Source organism: Lissotriton vulgaris, chromosome 3_2 (genome assembly GCF_964263255.1).
Source record: "Lissotriton vulgaris chromosome 3_2, aLisVul1.2, whole genome shotgun sequence".
NCBI classification, from domain to species: domain Eukaryota; kingdom Metazoa; phylum Chordata; class Amphibia; order Caudata; family Salamandridae; genus Lissotriton; species Lissotriton vulgaris.
Window position 1 is genome coordinate 244,949,427 of NC_141690.1, and position 18,637 is coordinate 244,968,063.

Consider the following 18,637-nt stretch of genomic DNA (forward strand, 5'->3'; position numbering starts at 1 on the left):
AAACCTACCTTCCAGAAAGCCCCACCCTCTGACACTCCCATGACCCCTCAAGTCTCTGGGACAATGAATGAGGTTGTGTTTAGTAACAGTCTTGTGTACATTGATAGCCTAAGTCATTTGATACTATCATTTAGAAAACACCGAACAAGCAATCTCTTGGGACATTGGGAAGTCATAAAAGCGGTCATTTAGGTGGAGCTGATAGTAAATACAGTACATTTTAATCATACCCAGTGACAATTAAGCGAAGACTTAGCAAGGAGATTTTTTTAGAACTGGAGCACCAGCATGAAAGTGATTACTCATGCAGAATGACGCTTCACACAGCCAAAGGTTAGCTAGAATATCTGCTAATGAAGGACGGGGTCCGCAAATCATTCTACATAGCATACTAGAACAATAAATCTGTTAAGCTTGACAGATTATATTAACTAAAAATAAGACCAAATCTAAAAGCCATATCTGCCAAATATGGCACTGTGATGGAGCTATACGTTTTAGTGATGGCCACATTAAAAAAGCCTTCATGATACACTTCTCTTTAGCTTACAGGGTAATGCCTCTTCTAAACAGAACACATTTCAAACTGTTGTTCACTTCTTCGACCTAGACTTCGAGGATAATCAGCCCAGATAACGTAAGCACATTGCTTGAACCTTTTTCTGCTCCTTTTTACAAGGCCTTTAGCAATGTGCTGATGGTTCCACTCTTAAAAGTCTATGATTATTTCATAACATTCCATGCAGTTACTTTGATTTAGTTGGCCATAATGCTTATCTTGAAGCCAGATAGGACCCAACTGAGTGCTCAGACTATATGGGATCAAGCCATGTTTGGCATCACCTTGTCAATTGGCATAAGGACAGGACTGCATGCAATACTAGCAACGGCACAGATTGGACTTTCAGAGCAACATGAACTCGCGGAAATATTCCTCTCACACGTTGCTGAAAAGTTAAAGTTAAGTGAAGCAATTTATTAAAATTTCTAGACGAAACCAATTCGGTCCCTAATCTTAAATCTTTCGTTGAATCCAATGGCATACGTCCCTAAGCTAAAATCAAGGTGTAAGTGGGAAATGTACCCCATCTATTCTACTAATTTGTAGCAGATAGTGTTGGTCAGTGGATTAACTTTAATGCAAAAATGTAATGCCTTAGATGACATTATTGGCTAAAGAACAAAATCTGACAATCACAAATCTATAATGTTTGCAAATTAAATTATTAGATTTTTTGACTAAGTTAGGTGAAATCTCTACTGGAGCTACTTAGACACTTCTTCACAGCATCAAGTTTCAAAATCAAGGGGGGTTGGGGGTCGTCTCCAGATAAGGTTTTTATAAGTAAACGAACACGTCTGATCTCAGCTGATCCAGAAATTTGGCCTCCCTAGCAGAATTATTTTTAAAAGAAGACAAGGAGGTGGGTTTCTTTGAGATCTAGATATATATATATATATAGCAGTCTATTTTCAAAAGTCCTAAGCACATATATATATATATATATATATACACACACACACACACATATATATACATACATATATACACACACACACACATATATATATATATACATACACATACACATATATACACACATACATACACACATATATACATACACATACATATATACATACACATATACATACACATACATACATATATACATACATATATACATGCACACATACATATATATACACATACACATATATACACATACACATACATACACATATATACACATACACCTATATACACATACACATATATATCTATACACACACATATAATAGTATTGAACCAGAAGAATCAAACAATTTGCACAGCATGGAAATCAAGCCCTCCAGTCAATCAGATAAGCATATTTATTCATCAAAGCAGGCAGATCTAAGGAAAATGGCATGAAGGGGTTTGACACAGGACGGGTCTTAATCATATGCTAATACGAGGGTCATTTGCAACAGAGTTTAAATAAGTTATGATCTTCAACACTGAAGGACTACGAGCTCAGACACCTTGTTAGCAAAAATGTTGATTATTATTTTTCGTTATTTGAGACCAGGTAGCTCTTAATAAACCAAGTACTAGTATGGAGCAATTGCTAATGCACTCTATTACACAATGTTGGAGTTTGTAAGTCCTGGTCCTAGTAGTCTTCTTTGGTCAGACTGCAGTGTCCATAATGCTTTTCAACGGACATGAAAAGAATCTAAAAAGCAGCCAGGGTTAGCAGGGGTCTTTTAACTCCTGCGCTTTATAACAGAGATATTGCCACTCAGCCCTACATGAAATTGGTCCCATTTGAGGCAAGAAGAGGGGCACTTTGTCTCATTTGTGTCTATCAGGGCATGATAAGAATGTTTTAAAAGTGATGGGCGTAACGGTGCGTTTTATGTCCGTTGCAGAGAAAGTGACAACTCTAGAAGATAAGCAGACTATCAACTCGAAGATGTGGACTTTCATGCTGACTGTAAACTCCCCAACTTAGGCAAGCAGAGGTAACATGACAGACATATGTGATGTGATATGATTGTAATATGGCCTTTGCCTAAGAGGATTGCGGAAATAGTATTAAAAGGAACTAGGAAAGATATGGATCCTGTTATTTAAGAGTGAATGACTTTCTTCAATAAGAAACACCGAGATGGTAATGGTATTCAACCAGCTTTTTAATCTCAGACAGGGCATGCTGTTTACAGTAAAATCCATAGCATTAGGGCTCTTACAGACAATAAATATGACCAACCAAATTTAAATTAAATCCATAGTATATTAAAAGTGAATCTAGAAACTTCAATGGAACCAGCATTCTTAAGAACATCTAAAACAAGGGATACGCTCCCATACATATACACACACACACATACATATATACACACATATATACATATATACATATATACACACACATACATATAGAGAATGCACTTTCTAAATGACAGGACTCTAGGACACTGCCTTGTGACTGGAGGCAGAAGGGTACTTATCAAGGCGCTCCAAGAAGGAAATACTATTATCATTATCTGGGAACATTACAGACCGCTTCAGGGCCAACGAGGTCATTGTAGAGACCACAACCAACCCTGAAATCTTTGGGATTGCTGTATTATTCATTTTAGAAGACAAGACAGCATCTTTATGGATAATTCTTTGGAATTAGACATCAGTCACTGATATTTAAGTGTCTATACACAGACAGAGCAGTAAATCACAACAGCATTATATGGGACATCGAAACACGTTTTGCTGATCTGGGTCAACAATTTGATTCATGACTTGACTTCAAGGATCGACTCCCTTGTCAGACCACAGACCCACTGGACCGTGACAACAGACCTTTATTTTTAGCCTTGAAGAAGTAACTTGTGTGACGAAACACGTGTCGGCTGTATCTTGGACCACAAAACAAAATATTTATAACAAATCAGTGACTCCGATCGAGAAATGACAATATTGTGCATTACAACAGTAATCTTTGTCTATGGACATTGAGTGCTTTGGTACATAATTTTGGTATGCTTTTGTTAAAGCTAGTTTACTTTACAGGTTTGATTCGATTTAAACCACAGTTTGTTACACACTCTCCAAACATTAAAGAATTGTTGGTCTATTAAAATAGAAAAGCTAACAAATTAACCAATGAATTTTGATGTGAACTGGGTTTTATTTTATTAACAAGTGTTCTTCTAGCAGAGTCAATAAGTGACAACTCTATATTTTAACTGCAGCTTTGAAGAAAAGTTCTCCAATACAGTAGAACACGTATCATGGCTGTCCGACACTACTGATTTCACAACTTACGTAACAGAACATCTCAACATAATAAACTTTTCTTAATGACAGGATTCATCAAGTTAAATACTTCTAAAAGATAATTAATTATTTTGCAAATGATGTGCTTAAACTCTCAACAAGAATTAGGTAAAAGGTAAGTCTAATCTTACACCTATAACGAGATAGTGTTACTTTTATCCCACGAGCGTTCAATACAGTACAACAGATTTCACTGGTCAGAAATTTGAGAGGAATGTTTTCCATGTAATAAGCTGTAATCTAAATAAAACTAATTATGTAACAATAATATTTCACTTAACAACCATTAAGCAAAACTAATCTAACAGCTAACAAACCTGACATTACAAGAGTAAACAGACCTTCCAAGTATAATATTCCCGCAAGTCTATATTTATTAGCACTTTTAGTACGTGGTACTTATTGAAAACAGAGAATTTTACATGACATACATGTTCCATATTACTGGGAAAATAATTTGATATAGCAATAAATCAAAACTTGCCTGTCTCCTCAAAAAAATATCCATTCCTGGTCATCGCTGCAGGAGGGCTATCTGAAAAAGAAAAAGTTGAGCTTTAAATCCAAAATCTCAAACTGCAAAAACATTTGCATACAAAATTGAAAATATTTAACTAGACTACGTCTACTAACTAACTAACTAGACTACTAGTCCACATTGATTTCTTAAAAGATCTCTACAGGTCTAAACACCATCTACTACGGAGAGCAAATTTAATAAATCTAAATAAATAAAATAAAGAATAATAAATTAACCACTAGGTTACGACTGTTGTCAAATTATCACCCCAGCAATATGTCCAAAGTGCAGCTGGCAGTAAGGACATATTTGCAGGCATGTTCTTAGACTTGCACAGGTGCTTTGCCACGTGGTTCTACAACCACGAATCCTAGAGAATTAGGATTCTGCACCAGTCCTGTGGAAACCTCAACCACCACCCCTCTAAATCACTTGATCACAGTTTCATTCAAACTAAGAAAACAGCGTCCTATGGTGTGTTCCCAACTTAAACTCTTTCTTTACCCAACAGGAATAGGTCTGCCACTTTTTTTTTTCTTCATGTCCTGCCTTTTAGATTTTTTCCCTTTCACTATTTCTAATACTCTACATCTTTTAGACTAAACTCATTAATACATACCGACATGCATCATTCTACTAATGATGTACAGTACCCACCACATACTTTTTATAACTTAGCTAATTCTTGGTCACAGGCATTATTCGTAATATTTAGGACAATTACTGTACTGCATCTTTGTACATGCATGTACAACAAAAAACTCGATAAAACTGGTTTAAAAAAACACGAACTAAGAAATGTATTGTACACACATGGTCCATAATATACCCACATTTTATTTACTTGCAGCATGAATACTTGTTTAGCTAAAGGCAAAGTAAAATCCCTGAAATCCTTCCCGTCAATACAATAGGATTTTTTGTGTAAGGCAGCGGTAAGGTGTTCATGTTGTTGATACAATTACGGGTCTATGCTATGAAAGAAGAAATTAGTTTAAATTGATAGAAGATACAATATAGATTAAAATCAAATTTTATGAAAATAGCATTTCGGGTGTAAAGCGCAACTATAAGGCGTTGTGGAAAGTGTTCAAAAGTAGGTATGATAGCGATTAATAAAACTCCTGTGCTAGACTTTAAGCTGATTCGGTTTCAAGTTGCACTGTCAAAACTCTTACGCACGTTACACTTGGAACTGAAGTGCTTTCATAGTACAACAATGTGTGTCCCATGAAGTTTTGGACAACTACACAGACTAATCACAACTTACTACAGATTTACAATCAATACGTTTTGCACTAATGTATCATTTTATCTTTTGGATCAGTAAGTTACTGAATATCAATCAAAATGTAAAGTTCCACCTCTAAAGTGTAAATCAATAACTTCTTGGAGGGCATCTAGCACCTGTTGAATGGGTTGGGAAGTAACTGCCATGGAGACTGAACTGCATGGAGTGATTGAGGCCTTCCTATGGAAAGATTATATTGCCCTTGCTCAGCCTGAGCGAAGTGGGTGAAGAGTCTGCCCAAGAAGAAAAAGCATTAACAGAAAAAGGATGAAACGCTTTGCAACTAAGTATATACGAACAGACTTCGTGCCAAGTGATCCTGCAATGGGCAGCCACGAAGGGGCAGTTACTGCACCTAGGCGGGAGGGTTCTACTTTTACCCTCAATGTGAGCTGGATCAATGCAGCCAAATGGAGGGGCATGTGGAGATTCAGAAATGTTTCCGAGCGCCCTGGTGTTCAAGCAAATGTACTATGTCAGGCAAAAATTGAGGGTGGTCACAGGTGACAATACATCTCTGTTCGTCCAGCTTCTTGTACCTAGACTTCATAAGGCCGAAATTCGAGGAATCTACCTGAATTTGCCAATTAACATTGCCTATTCTCTCCTTTCTGGATTCATCCCTTTACATTCAGATGTTCTTGTGCTATGATTCATGTGCTTCCTGGTTTGCTGTTCGAGCTGCCTATGGAAAAACCCGCTGCCTCTTGGAGGAAAGTTTGTTGAATGGTGACCCTACTATTAATTTCAAGGTGCACTGTCAACAAAAGAAAAGGATTTGGCTGGAGGCTCAGCAAAAGCCTGGGTATCACAGTATTATGTTACATTTTTGTACACTCAAGTTCAGCTACTAGAAAGTTTGTAAACTTTAATAAGAACATCTTAATTAACATTAATTTAGTTAATCGTTCATTAATCATTCACTTTTATTCTTTTAACACAAAACTTGTGATTTAATTTGCTTGATTACCCATGGATTCTACTTGCTTTAAATTCAAACCCCTTATGAATTTAGAGTCTCAGCTCTTCATCAAACTCATTTATGGAAGCAACTGTGAATTATCCATGTTTAACATTGAGCTAAAGTCAGGCGAGGGGAGACCAACAGAATGTGATGCAGCTGTGTGACAACAGGCAGAAAGGGCACTAAGGGCGAGATGAGGAGGTAGGGACAAGGTGTATAATGCAAGGGTCAAGACTCCCCATTTATATTTTTGGCTTGCTTTTTACCAATGACACTAGCTCAAAAAGCTTTAAAGTGCCATTTGTTCAACCCCTTTCATTAAATGTCCTCTGTGCAACGGCACAAGCTTTCTGTAAAATGGTTGGTGTCATTGTTTTGGGCCCACTGCTTTAAAATCATCATTTTCAAGTAAATCTCAAGACATTTTCCTGGGGGTTAGTCGCTCAAAATATTCTGCATAGGCTGTAAAATTATACCACGTTCTACATTTTTATTTAAATGTTATATTCATCAAATTATTTTTACTGCCAAAGTGAGATTTAAATGCATTGGAAGGAAATTATTGGAAGGCAAGCCCTAGCCCTCCTGGAAATCCTGAGCACTATTCTTTCGAAAACGTGAAAAAAATCCAAAGATTTGTTAAACAGCAGTTTTTGTTGCACGGTTGCCCAAGATTTAAAAAAAAAAATACTGTTTAATATTGGTGTGTAATCAGTATTGCAGGGGTATGTTATAAATCTGGACATTGGTTCTATGCAGCCGGAGGCTCCACTTGTTTGAAATGGTTAAATCTTCTCACCTTGGACTCCAAGGGGTTTGGTTCTCCTGGACCTAAAGCATTTTAACTTTCCCTGCACATTTTTATTACTGATTTATTTATTTATTTAATGAACAACCTGCTTTAATCACTCAAATTTGGCCTATTTGGAGTTTTATATTGTTCCCAATGCCATAAATCTGAGAAAAAGACAATTCTGCAAATCTGTGATGGGTGCAAGAAAACAAACATACCAAGAGTTCATGGTAGGAGGTGGGCACAGTTTTGTCACTATCAGCGTGAATTGGAAAACATCTGTTTTAGACTGAAATGTTTACATGTGGTAACTGAAATAAGCAATTTACATTTCAGCAACTGCACACAAGCTAGATGTCATGCCCCCAGATCTGCTAAGTGTCCGGTATGAGGCGTTAAACGCATTTGAATCAAAGCCCTCTCAATACTGCATTGACACCATAAAAAATTAAGGATGCTGTGCTCCCTGAGCTCCCCCCCCCCCCCCTTTTACTTGAGATTCACAGCACGTGAAGAATGTCAGCGACCCCTTATTTGTGCCTATGATCAACGGCATTTAGCTACTGGGGCCTCCATGATCTACATAGCTGCCAAGGTTTCAGATTGCCATATGTGACATTTTCATAAATTCAGTAAAATTATGAGTGACATTTCAATGACTATGAGTGACACTCGCGAACAAACTCAGGCAATGAAGACAAATTTACCTAGACTGAATAAATGCTACAAATAACCAAGTGTTAACTGCATAAATCCCGGTGAGAGTGCATTTCCATATATTAATCTCTCCTGTTGCGTTAGTTTGTACTGTGTACAACATGAAAATAGCCTTGTGTTTAGTTTGTTTGACTGCCTCATGCTTGTACTCAGCAATGCTACAAAGTGCTCTGTGTATGAGGCTGTGTGTGTCTTAACTCCGCACAGGGCATGAATAGTAAAGGTTGAGAATGTCTTTCATGGTGCGCGGAATACAAAGGAGATGTCCGAAATCTGTGCTCCCAGCACATCCACATACAGCATTCTGAATACCACTCAGACACTGCAGGTGATTTTTTTTTTAAACGCCTCTTACAGAAAAGTGCATTTGAAAATCCATCTCTGTTCTTTTTTTTACCTTTGAAGGCTGCGGCATTGGCTCATGGAGCTACAGTATCTGTGTGCTCTTTGTTGGCAGGTCGCTAGACCAATGCATGCAAGAATGTTAAGCAGCAAGTTCAGAGTTTAAAATAAATGCTAGGCTCCAACAAGACGTCTGCCAGCACAAACGTTGTTCCGTTTGATTTAAACATATCTCTGTTTGACCTAAAGTGGTACAACAAGAGCACTTGTACTGGATGACTCTTCCAAGGACAGTGTTTCAGTCTAAGAGAACATGTTACACACTATAGATTCAGATGCATAAAAGACTTATACTCCGCTCACTTAGTATGCCCCATACACTTAGGATCTCTACGTTGGGTATCCCTATTTAAAAGTGTGCTGATACTTTGTGACACTGAGGAAGCTGGTCTGGCCATGGTATTGCCTCTGTCCTCTATCTAAACCAGAAGCCTTTGAATTACCGCTCTCTCTAACCATTCCTTCTTCAGATGTACCGTCCAATCCCCTAGCAAGGTCACCTCCCCCTCAAAAGCGATTGCTATTCTCTTAAGAGGTTGAGTTCTGAACCTAACCTTACAAAACGGGCGTACCCATTTTTAAATGACGCTAATAATATTGCCACTCAAAGGGTCACACACAAGCACACAGTAAATGCAGACACAAAAAGCACACAATAAATCCATATGTGTCCAGAAGTGTGGCGCATAAGCAAGCTGGAGACATGGCTTCAGACAGAAGGGGCTGGGGATTGCACCCCTCGGTTTCGGCACTGGAGCGCCATTTCCATGCCTTAACCGAAAGTCCAACGGTTCACCTGCTCTCCTCACAGCGCTTGTACCCGGGCGCGGGGTTGTCGTGGGCAAGGCAGCGGCCGCCCGAGTGGCGTGTGCTAGCGCCGCAAGGAGCCTGTTGGTGCGGGCCCCCACGGTGCCACCCATCCCCGCGATCCCACACGGGTGCGGCGCTATCCACGGGGAGCAGGGGTCGTGGAGCAGGCCCAGCTGGCTGAGGCGATGCTGCTTGAAAGCGAAGTGCGTCACTGGGCCCAGGCGCGTGCCGGAGGGAGAGGAGCCGCGTGCGCACCGTCAGGGCCCCAGGAGCGCGCCGGCGACGTACCACGTGACGCAAGAGCGTTAAGAGCAGCTTCGTGCGCGAAGCAGGGGCCCAAGGACAGCCCCATCTTGGAGACCGTTGGTGTCGTGTCGTCGTCTGAATCTCGAGGCCCCTGGCCCTGTACACTGTACCCCACAGTCTGGAGTTTAGCAGGTGCCCCGCCGTTACTTTTCTTACAGAATTAGTTTGTGAAACATCACTGGTCATCTAATCTTGTTAGCGTAATCACTAATAGCTATCGTTACTGAAGAAAAACCGGAGGAATGTATTTTTCCCGTGGACTTATTTAAACAGAAGAAATTTTAAGCAAGAGCTAGCTTCAAACAAGCATTTGCAATGCAATAGGTCTCACAATTACTAGAGTTTGAGCTATTGGCATTGTAAATGACGATGCCTTTTATTTACTTGTTGATTTTTAAGACATAAATAAAAAGCATTGTTATTTACAATGCCAATAGCTTAAACTCACAAATGCGAGACGTATTGCATATGGTCAGGTCTAAACTGGGGTGGCTTGGTGAGCAAAAGAATGATGATTTAACCTTGATCTCTTGACTGGGGGTGAATATTTTGATTTGTTCTGCATTCCATCCTTCAATTGTGTGTCTTTTGCTAGTGATTAGAGAACCTTGCGTCTGATATTTATACAGCTCCTTTAGTAGTAAACAGAGACCATGCTTTTGTTAAATTCTCATAGTGCTTGCACTAGTGAGTAGAGAAATCTTGCGTCTGTTATATTCGTACAGCTCCTCCGGTAGTGAGGGGAGAGACTGATTTTTTGGATGCTCACAGCCCATGCACTAGTGAGTAGAGAGGCATTGTGTCTGATATTCGTACAGCTCCTCCAATAGTGAGCAGAGAGACCTTGCTTTGTTGGATTCTAGGCCTTGCACTAGTGAATAGAGAGATCTTGCTCATGTTATATTCATACAGCTAATGATTGTTTACATGAATATAGGAGCTTTACTTCAGCTTAAGGCTCGTGTTTTCTCTCCTTGTGCCTACCTTTGTTGAGAAGGTGTACGGAAAGAGGTTTGTACATCCTGTGTTGCGTTTATGTACTGATGGAAAAGTTACTAGCAATATAGGGCTAGGGATGCTAATCAACTGGACGTTTTGAATTTTTCAGCTGGCCAGGTTGTGATGCAATGTTTTGTGCTGTAGCAATGTCGTACTTTTGTCTACATTGTCGGTTTCCAGGTGTGAAAAAAAAATCTCATTTCAACTGTATACATGATTTTTTATTTAAAATAAAAATAAAAAATGCAGAGCAAAGCTAACCAAATTTCTAGCTGCTGTGCTGGTCCAAACCACCTGCTATACACTATGCACTTGTAAAGTGAAACATGGATAATGTGCTGCATAAATAAATACTTATAAGGTCCCAAAGGCTATTGGTTATGCCAATGCTTGTTTTTATTTCCCTTTCTACATTGTTACGGATACATCCACAGTGGTCTGCCCAGACGCATGGCAAATCTTGAAGTGCTGAACTCTTAATTTAGGGACTGATTTCGAGAGTCATAGAAAATTCTTCAAGTATTTTATTTTTGGGGAAACTGCGAACATGAAGCCACCATTCCCATTCGGTCCTTCCACCCATCGCAACCCTATAGTATGATGATGCTCTTTGCGGTCAAATAGGGGAAATATCCCTACTGATCTTTCACTACTTTTCCCGTTCACCAGGTGTGTTTGTTCAGTAGTAGCCAGTATTCCTTCCTTTTAAAAAAGTGTTAGGCAACTGCAAATGTCATCAATGCCCATTGTTGCTCTTCTGGAATCCTTACATTCATTTGACAGCATCCCTGCCTGTTGCATGTTACCATAAGGATTAGAGGGCCTTCATTGATTTCCCCCTTGTTGGTGAACATGTACACATAGCATCCTGCTCCCCTTTTGGCTATATGTTTGAGGACTTACTACAGTTATAATTTGCTAGTCTATCTCTCACACACACACGCATCCATCACACTTCCTGGAGATGCATCCTGTAGCACGATTACTCCACCCTGGAGGCCATCACACATGAAAACACTTCCCAGGTAGACTCAAAACAAAAACACCCATTGAATTATACACCCTTTATGATGTCACTTGCTATGCATGTCGGCAAGCAATTTATATATCTACACATAGATAGTAGGTGGTGTACAAATGCTATAATACAAAACCTGAATTTCTTCACCCACACTAATAGTGACCTTGAAGAAACCACAAGTGTATTATCTTCGTTATTTAGCTCTTACTCCAAAAATTGCAGGATTTTCCTTTGCCACCCAACTTTACATCAAGCTCTAATGTGCATTCTTAACTAAGTGTCAAAAAGAACAGTTTCAGCCTCTGCATCCCCAATCCAAACCTGATCATCGATGCTGACCCTAGCAAATTCTTTTTATCCTCAGTGTCTGGGTTACCATAGTTACCAACATTTAGGAGTACTTAGAAAGTAACTAAAACTACAATGAAATGCTGTATAAACATACCAACTTTGAATACTTTCGGGGCCAATGTCCATGCTGACATTTTATTTCTAAATTTTATGCATGTTTAATTCTCATTGATTTTGAGGGTACACAAAATTCCTTAATACATATGTATCATTGTTTATGCCTGAGAATGAGAAATGGCTTCATTCAACGCCGCTAAGAACAGTAGGGGCGCGTCAGGGTTGCGCTTGCTACGTCCAAGCTGCATCTCGAGCCGCACGCGCAGAACACCAGACAGATGGGCCAGAAGGTGCTCCTAGAGCTGCTAATCCTGCAGAACAGTTTGGCGCGCGCCGAACAAATATTTCTGTATACATATAAATGCGCGGGTGTGCACATGCATGAGCGTTATCATAACAATGTCCATCTCAAAGGCCCTTCAAAGCAACAAAAAAATGAATGCAAATGATGCGCATGTAAAGCGCTCCAATACCGTCTGGTCGAGTTTGCGCTATATAAATCCGTAAAAAAAATAAAAATCCTGAGGTTTGTGGTATATTATAAAGTCGCCAGCACCACTAGCAGATTCAAATGAATATGACAGTGCATTAAGCAGTCTCTGCTGATAACTGATCTGCTGACAACATCCGTTTAACTGGGAGCGCTCAGTTCAGCAGCTCGTGTTGCTGAGGTCGGAGCATTTAAAACATGCCTTCTAGCTAGCAATAGACAACTCACCCATTGATTTAGTTTCAGCTGGTCACGTGCTGTTGGTGGCGCGGTCAGTAGCTGGCAGCTAACTAGTAGTGCGGTTTGAAGTAGTTAAAACTTTGAATGTTCCTGCACCTTGGCTTGTTTAGTTTCCCAGGCCCTTGTGCGCAGACACACGTGAAAGCTAGAAACTGAATTGAGGCACAAGGAACATAATCACTTTTGTTACGTCCTGTAGGGGAACACTGCCTTCTCTCTGATTATGCACTTTTGTAATTGCAGTGATAAAATCCAACTTTGTTAATGGTAACCGTGCACTAAGCAAGGCTAACAGCCACGATTGCGGGCAAAGTGCTAATCTGTTATGTGAGTCACAAACCATGCCATGCGCATTTTGTGTCATGCAAAACCAAAGTGAAAATGGAAATATTTATAAATCACTTCCCACTCGTGCACTTTGAAACTAGTGTGAGAAGTTGGCCTGATATATGATGCTCACTAGTTCTAGTGATCACCTTGTATCAGTCCAAACAACCCTTATGGTGATTGGTTGTAAGTCAACCTTATAGACCAGCTATCCTAATGGTAGCATGGACAAAGCCGTCTTAGGCTAAACTCTTTCGGCATGTGAAGCCAGCTGTTTTACCACATATAACCCCTTGGATACCAGATGAAAGGACACCACACAGGTTGTTATGAAAATAAACAGTATATTTATTAATAACAAAACACCTCTGAACTCTTTATGAGATCAGAGGGCTAAGCACATGACAAGACTCTTGGAAAAATACGATAAATTGCACAAATTACAATGGTGCCCTAGGGGCACGACAAACCATATACTAAGTAAATGGTATAAGGAAATCGATAGACGGAATGGAGCTGTCCAGAGGCTGTAGGATCGCTGGGACTACACTACCCTAACCTTTCGTAAGTAGCAGGAGGCCCACGGGACGCATGTGCAGAGTGTGAACTCACACGCGAGATGCGGGACAAAGTCAATGGACAGTACAAATTACGAAAAGGTAATTAAAAGACAGTTCCGACTAGCTAGGACTAAAACAACTGGATACCTGGACACTAGGAGAGTCAATCTACCTATGAGCACCGAAATGCTCTCGTTACCTTACCCACGGGCTGCGGGTGCATAGGTGTGAAAGAGTCGGGTTTCCGCGTCGAAGTCTATTAAGCCTTGAAGAAAGATGCTGCAGGCGACCAGAAGGAAGCTGTCCGGAGCGATCCAAGGGTGGATCGAGGAAGATGAAGACCTGAAAGCTGAGGGGACAATGTTCAAAGTCACTAGCCAGTCATTTGAGTGGAACCAGGAAGGAACCAGATGCTGTTGTCGCGATCAGGTGAAGAGTGGACGCTTGACTCTGCAGCCACGTGGACCAGGAGGTGTCTTCGACGACCAGGATGGAGGCACGAGCTGTCCCACGCAGGCTCTTGCTGTCGGCAGTGTTGGTTCAGGATTCAGCATCAACAGGCTTTGGCAAAGGCAACCCACGCGGTGAGTGGAAAAGACGTTTGGTGCGGACCAGGAGGGTCCGGGGTGCTTCTCTTTTAGAAGGAAGCAAGGGCCAGTCTGGAGCAACCAGACCAGCGGTGTAGATGTCGTGGATAGTCGTCTAGGAGGCCACTAGCCAGCCGGTAAGTGACCAGACAACGGGTCGAGCAGCAATCAAGCAAAAGGGCCCCACACAGATCTCGTGGATGCTGGAGGGCTGATCTCGGGCTGGGGCTTCTCAATCCCCAAAGCACTTTCTCGAGGATGCCTCTGAAGTCGTGCTGGAAGCGAAGTGCAGTTTCTCCAACATGGCCGGTCCCACATGTCTCTTCGCACCCACGGATCTCAGCTGTGCTGCAGATGTAGGTAGAGGTCGGAGAGGTCTGGAAGTCCGGATCTCGTTGGGCTCTGAAGTCTGGTTCCAGGCAGGAAGGACGACAAAGTGAACCGCTAGGACGCTTGATGGTGCCTGCTTGTGCAGGGTGGTCACTCCTTGGCCACAAGGGAGATTTTCTTCAGTCTTCTGTGGAGCAGAACGTCGAAGTCCAGAGTTTCTTCTTGTAGATTCAATTCAGGATAATCCAATTTGGAATGGGACCAGCTCCTACCTTTATTCGCCTAAAGGGGGATGTACTATGACTAGGTCCCTCCTATGGGTGGGACCAGGAAGGGGGGTGGTTACACCCCCTATCCTTTGTCGGGTTTGCGCCAGAGCTGGGGCTGGAGTGCCCCAGCAACTGGTTTGAACCGAGGTATGCACAGGGACACCTTGTGTGCCCCAGGTATGTCTCATTCCTTTCAGCCTGTCCTACCTCAATACACAAAATCCTGCCTGGGGTGGTGCTAGCACCTCCCAAGGCAGGAAACCCTTTGTCCAGGCCTCCCTCGCTGGAAGGACTCCCAGCAGCAGGAGGTCAGACTTGTGTCTGGTGGCAGCATCCATTTTGTGATTCTGAGACTCGAGTTAACTTTAACCGGGATTCACAGTTACATACATGTTGTGTCCCTCTGAAAGGGTGGAATGCTACCCCCGTCGCCAGAACTGGCGAGGGGGTAGTATTCCAATTCGTATGACACCTTACTCAACATGTTTTGATAATGCTATGCCAAAGTTAGCAATAACCGCGAGGATTATAATGCACTTAAGAGTATATGGTATAGCATTATCATGGAAACAGCTAAACGACTTGGTTCCGAAAGCTGCAGACAGGCTCAGCTCATGCTAGAGCACCACCTCACATAATTCCAAGCACTCTGCCTTCAGGATTGTTAAGGCCTGCCATAGGAGTGACTTATAGGAGTATATGTGTCCATTTTAGGGTTAGATAAATGTAAAAAAATGTAAATTGATACTTGTATAGCGCACTACTCACCCGCAAGGGTCTCAAGGTGCTTGTACGAATACCGCTGTGGAACCCATCCTGGCTTTCCCTGTGAGGCGTCCACTCCTGGGCACCCCCAAGGTGGAGGCAAGGCATCCTTAGCATTGTGGGGGCCGTTGTGGAGATTAAGCAAGCTATTGCCCAGAGTGGGACTCCATGATTGGAATAGGCACCGAGGCGAGAATTATCAGGCCTGTGGAATTTTGAGCCCAAGACCCGCCGAGGCGGGGAATTGAACCCGGATCCCGGGCCAGGGTTCTGCATCAGGGTCTGCCGCTCTAACCATTGAGCCACACTCTCCAGATATAGGTATACTATATCTAAAGCAAAGGGTGAACACACCACCTTGCCCCAGCTGTGTTACCAGCCAGTTGTGTCTGTTTAGATGGCCAGCCAGGGGTGGCACAATACATTCTTCAGACCCTGGTAGGCCTTGGGTGCACTTATGCCCTGGGTACCTATGGTACACTGTACAAGGACTTACAAGAGTGACCCAATACCAATTGGTAAATGCATCTAAGGTACATGGATGTCAATTTAGAGAGAGAACAGCTAGGCTGTGGGTCTGATTAGCAGGCCCACAGCCAGGGAAAGTCGTAAACCAGTGAAGCAAAAAGCAAAAATCTGGGGTGACCATAGGGTTGCAGACCCTACTCTCCTACAACTAGCATTTAAAGCAGTTTACATCAGGAATTCTATTTTTTGCGACTCGTTCCACTATGTGCAATGAGCTCCAAAACCCGAGAATGGTACAATCCGCCCGTAAACTAGTATTCAGTTAATAAATGAGACAGGGCACACATGCACGAGACGCCTCATTGAACCCAGTAGCAGTTCCCATTGTTAAATCTGGCTCAGATTACAGCATAAGCAATTAAAAGCAAGTGAAGTGCGGAGACATTAGGGAACTTTCTTTCACCTGCGGTTCATTTGATGGAAGTCTCTGACCCAGACACCTACATTACAACACAGAGCAAACAAGTTTGTGTTCATCTATTTCGGCAGCCGTGCATTACAAAAGAAATGCGTGGCTGCCGTTCTCAAACCTGAAGGTGCCTCGCACACCCCTTAAAAGCACAGCGCTTTGAAAATATATATATATAATTTAATGAGGAGCGTTAATGACGTGCCTGCCATTCTTAAAGCAAAACACGCGCAAAAGCTACATCGGGACAGGAGATGTGCACATGCACGCCGTGGCGTGCACATCGCCTGTCCGGGCGCGTGCCACCTCCTGTCTCCCTTTAGGACAGAAAGCGGCAGCAATAAAGTCTCGTAAGCGAATCAGCGCATGCGCTGCGTTCGCACGCAAGACCTAAAAAGGAGTTTTTGGCTTCAAAAATTGTCAATCACACATATCAGTGGAGTCTGTTGGCATGTATACGAAACATAAATGGGAATTACAAATTAAATCTCTCTGAAAAAACATGCATTTCCTTTTGAGTTCGTCATAGTTTACTAAATGCAAAAAATCCAGAAAAATAAAGTAATTCACTGAATGCAGGTAGTGGAAAGATACATGTCACCAATAACGATCATTGGCAAAGCCAAGAGGTCTCACCTATGCAAGAGGCTTTGCCAATGTGTTATGTTGTACACCAGCATGGCTACTGTTCAATATAGCTAAAAATTTGTGGAGGATCGTAGAGTGGAATGGCGAAGAGTAGAGTGAAGTTGCATAGAGAGAACTGGTATAGAGTGTTGCAGAGTATACTGGAGAGTGTAGCGGCATAGAATTCAGCGGTGTACAATGCAGCGGCATAGAGTGCAGTGGTGTAGAGTAGAGTGGGATAGAGGGGTGTTGAGTATACTTTCCATAGAGTGGAATGCTGCAGAGTGCATTGGGATGGAGTGGAGTGCTGCAGAGTGCATTGGGATGGAGTGGAGTGCTGCAGAGTGCATTGATTAGAGTGGAGTGAGGCAGAGTAGAGTGCAGTAGTGTAGAATAGATTCAGAAAAGGGGGTGGTGATGGACAGAGTATCTGAATTAAGCAGAACACTCCTACCCAGTCAACAGATCAGGGCTTGATCCATCACCGTTTTTTAGCTCACTGCACCATCCCAGCTCAGAACCTGGCTACATGCAAATTAGTCTGTCCCTGGCCCAGTGTATCATGGGAACAGGGCAGACCAAAGTACCAAGCCAATTCTTTTACTGGAAAGGAAACAGCTCAGATGTGAGTCCCTTGCTCACTGCACCAACAGGATTCAAGAAAGCCGGGCCGAAGACTGCTGTAAAGCCAGAAACCGGTCCCCGGAAGCTGGTTTCCTTTCCAGTAAAAGAATTGGCTTGGTAGTTTGGTCTGCCCTGTTCACATGATGCACTGGGCCAGGGACAGACTAGTTTGCATGTAGCCAGGTTCTGAGCTGGGATGGTGCAGTGAGCTAAAAAACGGTGATGGATCAAGCCCTGATCTGTTAACTGGGTAGGAGTGTTCTGCTTAATTCAGATACTCTGTCCATCACCACCCCCTTTTCTGAATCGTAGTGTAGAATAGAGTGGTGTACAGTTCAGTGTCGTAGACAGCATTAGTGTAGAGTGGCGTAGAGTGTATTGGCGTACAGTATAGTAGTGTTGAGATGTAGGTTGTAGAGTTCAGTGGCATAGAGTGCAGAGTGCATTGGCATGGAATGCAGTAGTATAGAGTTCAGTGGCACAGAGAGCAGTGTTGCAGAGTGTCGTAGAGTGCAGTGGTTTAGAGTACCAATAGAGTAGAGTGGCGCATAATGGCACAGAGCAGTGGTGTAGAGTTCAGCAGTGCAGATTAAGTGCAGTGTCAGAGTAGATTGTTTCAGAGCAGAGTGGTGCAGGGTAGAGTGTAGTGATATTGAGTAGAGTGCAATGGCATAAAGTGCAGTGCTGAAGAGTAGATTAGGGTGGCACAGTTGAATGCCGTATGTAGGAAGCTGGCTCTGTATGTAGTATACCAAAAGGAGGTATAGTATGCACAGAGTCCAGTAGATCCTCAGAGGCTTTACAGAGCCACAAGTAGATAATACTAA

General features: G+C 42.1%; 1 protein-coding gene across 3 annotated transcripts in view; it reads right to left on the reverse strand.

Annotated features, from left to right (window-relative positions):
• SLC4A11 (solute carrier family 4 member 11) overlaps positions 1–18,637 on the reverse strand; it is a 1,871,484-nt gene that overhangs the window by 1,051,978 nt on the left and 800,869 nt on the right. For all 3 annotated transcript variants that reach the window (XM_086964299.1, XM_086964301.1, XM_086964302.1), the window contains exon 2: positions 4,308–4,358. In XM_086964299.1, the coding sequence (XP_086820425.1) occupies positions 4,308–4,358 (51 nt within the window). The remainder of the gene's footprint in view (positions 1–4,307; positions 4,359–18,637) is intronic.